The following is a 4,125-nucleotide window of genomic DNA, read 5'->3' on the forward strand; positions in this document are numbered from 1 at the left end:
GGAGAGGGAGAGATAGAAACAGACCAAGCCCGCAGCCCGGACATGTGCCCCGACCGGGAATCGAACCGTGACTTCCTGCCAGGCTGCTCTTACTTTATAGAAGAGGGAGCTCGAGGCGCAGAGGCGTCAAGTCCTGTTTGCCACTTGCACAACGATTGAGAACCAGGGCTCTCAGCCAGGACTTCTGACCCCGAAGCCCAGGCTCTCCCTCCCGCTCCCCACACTGGCCTCTGGCTGACTCCTGGCTGCGGGCCCCACCTGTAAAATGAGCTGGATGAGGATGTTTCAAATGTGGTTTGTGACCAGTTCTGAGCTCATTTAGGTGTGTGTGCATGCATGTGTGCGTGTGCGCGTGTGTGTATTCTGGCTTGAAGTCTCCAATGCATTTCTTACTGTGAGTCATGGTCAAAAAAGTGTGAAAGCCACTGTATCAGATGAGCCCTCCCAGCTCTCCCAAGCTAAGCTGCCTCCCCTTTCTCTATTGGAAACTGCTGCAAATACAGGGGCAAAACGCACAGTCACCGGCCCACCCCAGGCAGCTTCAGGCCAGACCTTTCTCTCCAGCGGGCGGAGGATGGCTTGTGGCTGGGCCTGTGGCTGGGCCTGTGGCCGGGCCTGGCTGCCCAGCGCTGGGAACACTCACCTGGGCAGACTCACGTTCACTGTCCCCACAGGCACAATCTCCAGGGATTTCCCCCAGAACTTGTTCTTCCACTTCATGTCTGGAGTTGGGTTGGGAAGGGAGAGGGACAGCAATGAGAAGACCAGAGAGTGTCCCAGCCCCTCCCCCATCCGCCCTGCACCCTCCCCCCAGGTCCACCCTCCCATGCCCCCCCTCACCTTGCCAGAAAACAAAGTTCTCAGACTCCGCATGGCACGCTGAGATTGGGGGGTGGTGGGAGACCTTGGGGAGCAAGGAGTTCTCTTGAGGCTGCCCTTGAGGCCCCCGAAAGTCCCTCCCCCCCCCCATTCCCCTGTGAACCAGAAGATCAGTTAGTTCCAGGTCTCTTTCCCTGTGACCCTTGGCCACCACCCAAATTCCATCATTTTCTCTTCGTCCATGAGGCCCCTACGTTCTCCCTTCTCCCTCGCTCCCCGCTGGAGTCCTCTCACCACCCAGAACCCCTGCTGAGGCCTATAAAGTTCTCTCTCAGGGACAGGTGGGGACTCCACGGTGCCCTGCTGACAGCCAACCCTCCCAGGAGGACCCCTTCCCTCCCCTTGTCCCCAGCGCTGATGTCATCCTGCAGCCCCCACACTACCTGGAGAACCCTGACCTGTGCCCACACTGGGACCCTTGGACTCCGGTGTCCCCAGCCTGCTGTCTTGCCTCTGCCCATCCCTGTCACCTGAGCTCCTGCCAAGACCCCCGGCCGCTCTGCTCTGTGGTGGCCTGTCAGCCAGGGCTTCCCCTCCTTCCCACGCAGCTGCGACTCCCCCACCCTCCCAGGCCACTCACCTGGCCACCTGCGGCCACTCGCCACAATCCCAGCACCTGCAGACCCCTCGGTGCTGCCCGGCTCCCTGCTCTCTAGACCCCCACCCCTGTGTGTCACACAGCACATGCTGAGCAACCTCAAATCCTACAGCGCGTCTGCACCGGGGACCTCAGCATCACCCAGTCCTCTGAGGGCCTCCACCCAAGCCTCCCCTTCAAGCCACATTCACCCCATAATCAGAGGGAGAACACAGCAGGCGACTCCTTCCACCAATTTACGGGCTCCCACCCCGACCCTCTCCCAGGCCAGGGCCCCTCTCCTCCTCACGCTGCCTCCCGCCCCTTCCTGCAGGCCCCCCACGCCTCCCGTCGCCCCTCTCTCTGCACTGCAGTCTTTCCCGCTATATCTCTCTTTCTCTCTGAATAGAAATATGTCCTATTTCTTCCACCTGAAGCAAGAGTAAACCTGGCCTTTCTAGTCGGGCGCATCTTTGCTGGCGCCGGCGGAAAGCGAGCACAGGCCGCAGCTGCCCGTGGAGGGGCGAGGCGGGGGTCACTTTCTGCTGGACACACGGCTGGGCTGGGGGAGCTCGTCACCATGTTTTCAAAAACACTTAAAATCTAAACAAACACACAAAATTGCCTCAACCCTTTATCTCCCGCTCTGACTGCCACCATCTTTCCTTCCTCTTTTCCCTCACGGTAAAATGTTTTTGAAATAAGCCTGCACTTCTCTCTCTCTTTTACTTCCACTTTACACTCACTGTAACCCAGCCGCACCCCAACCTGTGTCTGAGATCTCCCTCACCAGGAAGCTAATGACACCCCCCAAGTCCCGTGGCCCCACCCTCTTTTCCCCCTCCCCCTGCACCTCAGGGCTCCTCTCCCCTCCCCCCCCCCTTCTCCCAGACCCTTTCTGGCAGCAGTCGGGGACTTTGCCTGCCATCTAAGGGGTGACTTTTCTGAGGACCTCCAAGCCCAGATGCCCCAGGGCCTACGGGACGTCTCCCCTTGGAAGTCAAGCCCCGTGGACAGGAGTCTCCCTAATTCAGTTACCTCCCTCCCATACGCTCCATCTCGCTAACTGGCAACGCCACACACACACACACACACACACACACACACACACCAAATGCCCCAATCCGAATTCCAGACCAGACCCCCTCAGACGTCTCCCTCTCATCAGCCGCCTTCCCTGCTCCCCATGCGTAAGAACATCCTGTTGACCGCTGAGTCCTGTCAAGGGCAAGACATAAATAGCTCTTAACCCCCCCACCCCAGCCACCCAATCCAGCTGCCACGGCCTAAGTGCAGGTCCTCATCAGCTCCAGGGAAAGGGCCGAAATGCCCTCCTAATGGCTGCTCTGACCGTACACCTCTGCCTGGATGCTCTTGACAAAGCGTAATTCTGAGCACGTCACTCTACCACTTAAAACCCTCCCCATAGCCTTCAGGACTTAGAAACAACCAAGCCCTCCTTACCTTCACCACCTACAGGGCTTCTTGGGTCTGGCCCGCCTTGTCTCCCAGCCCCGTCCCTAACGCCTCCTAAACGTGCTCCATCTGTTCCTTTACTGTCTGGAACATCCTGTCCTACCCACTCCCGTGTACTCCTGGCGAACTCCAATTCATCCTTCAAGACGTAGCTCAAGATCACCCCCTAGAGTCGGGGTGGGGAACCTTTTGGATATTTCTAACATCACTCGCTTAATATAATTCACTTAATATAAATTACAGTGGGGCCTTGACTTACGAGTTTAATTCGTTCCGTGACGGAGCTCGTAACTCAAATTACTCGTATGTCAAATCAAAAGTGAACGAGTGAGACACGTGATGCTGGGCTGATGTTGTGGCGTTCACTGTGACGTTCGCTGCGCCAACTAGCGGTGGGGTATCTGAAGCTGGCTTGTAACCCGAATTTTAGCTCACAACTCAAAGCAAAAAATCAGCCGAGAGACAGCTCGTATCTCGAAAAACTCGTCGTTAGTCGGACTCGTAAGTCAAGGCCCCACTGTATGTTGCTATGAAAAAAGCTCCTAGATTTATTGAATTTCAAGTCCCACCTGTGGTTGCCTTGGCAGGGCCAGACCAAATGATTTTGCGGGCCTTATACCTCCCGCGGGCCGGACGTTCCCCACCCCTGCCCAGAGCCTGCCTTCCCAGGCAGGGTGCTGAGTAACCTCCTGTGAGCTCCCATGACCCCAGCTCTAGAGTGTGGCACAGTAGCCACACTCAGTGGGGGCTCCTTCGAGTAGAGCCCTCTGTACCTCCATCATGTGGCCCAGTGGCTGGCACCGAGCCCACTGCCCGTGCCCTCTCCCAGGCCCTGGCCTCTCTGAAGCTCAGGTGCTTCCCTGCCCCGACCCCCCGTAAGGACAGCCCCCTTCTCCCGGGGCTCACACCTGCTCACTGATGAAGCGGAAGCCTCGGTCAGGCCGCTCACACTCGTAGGTCTCCCCCAGGACGGGGTTGAAGGGCTTGCAGCCTGCGCGGTGGTACGTGGAGGAGTAGGCAGAGACGGCAAAGGCTGCGATGTACACCTGCAGGGGGAAGGGCGGGGAGAACGCCACTGGGGTGGTGGGATCGGAGCCAGGGCTGGGGGCCTGGGGTGGAGCTTCGGCAGCAAGAGGACAGCGCAGCCAGGGTTTCTGGGAGGCGGGGGCCCGCGGGGTGGGGAAGAGGCAGCC

General features: G+C 58.6%; 1 protein-coding gene across 1 annotated transcript in view; it reads right to left on the reverse strand.

Moving 5' to 3' along the window:
- OSBPL7 (oxysterol binding protein-like 7) overlaps window positions 1-4,125 on the reverse strand; it is a 14,281-nt gene that overhangs the window by 1,851 nt on the left and 8,305 nt on the right. The window contains exons 16-18 of the mRNA XM_005861927.2: window positions 3,841-4,001; window positions 841-904; window positions 644-722 (exon numbers count right to left, since the gene is read on the reverse strand). Of these exons, the coding sequence (XP_005861989.1) occupies window positions 644-722; window positions 841-904; window positions 3,841-4,001 (304 nt within the window). The remainder of the gene's footprint in view (window positions 1-643; window positions 723-840; window positions 905-3,840; window positions 4,002-4,125) is intronic.

Source organism: Myotis brandtii, unplaced genomic scaffold (genome assembly GCF_000412655.1).
Source record: "Myotis brandtii unplaced genomic scaffold, ASM41265v1 scaffold157, whole genome shotgun sequence".
Taxonomy (NCBI): domain Eukaryota; kingdom Metazoa; phylum Chordata; class Mammalia; order Chiroptera; family Vespertilionidae; genus Myotis; species Myotis brandtii.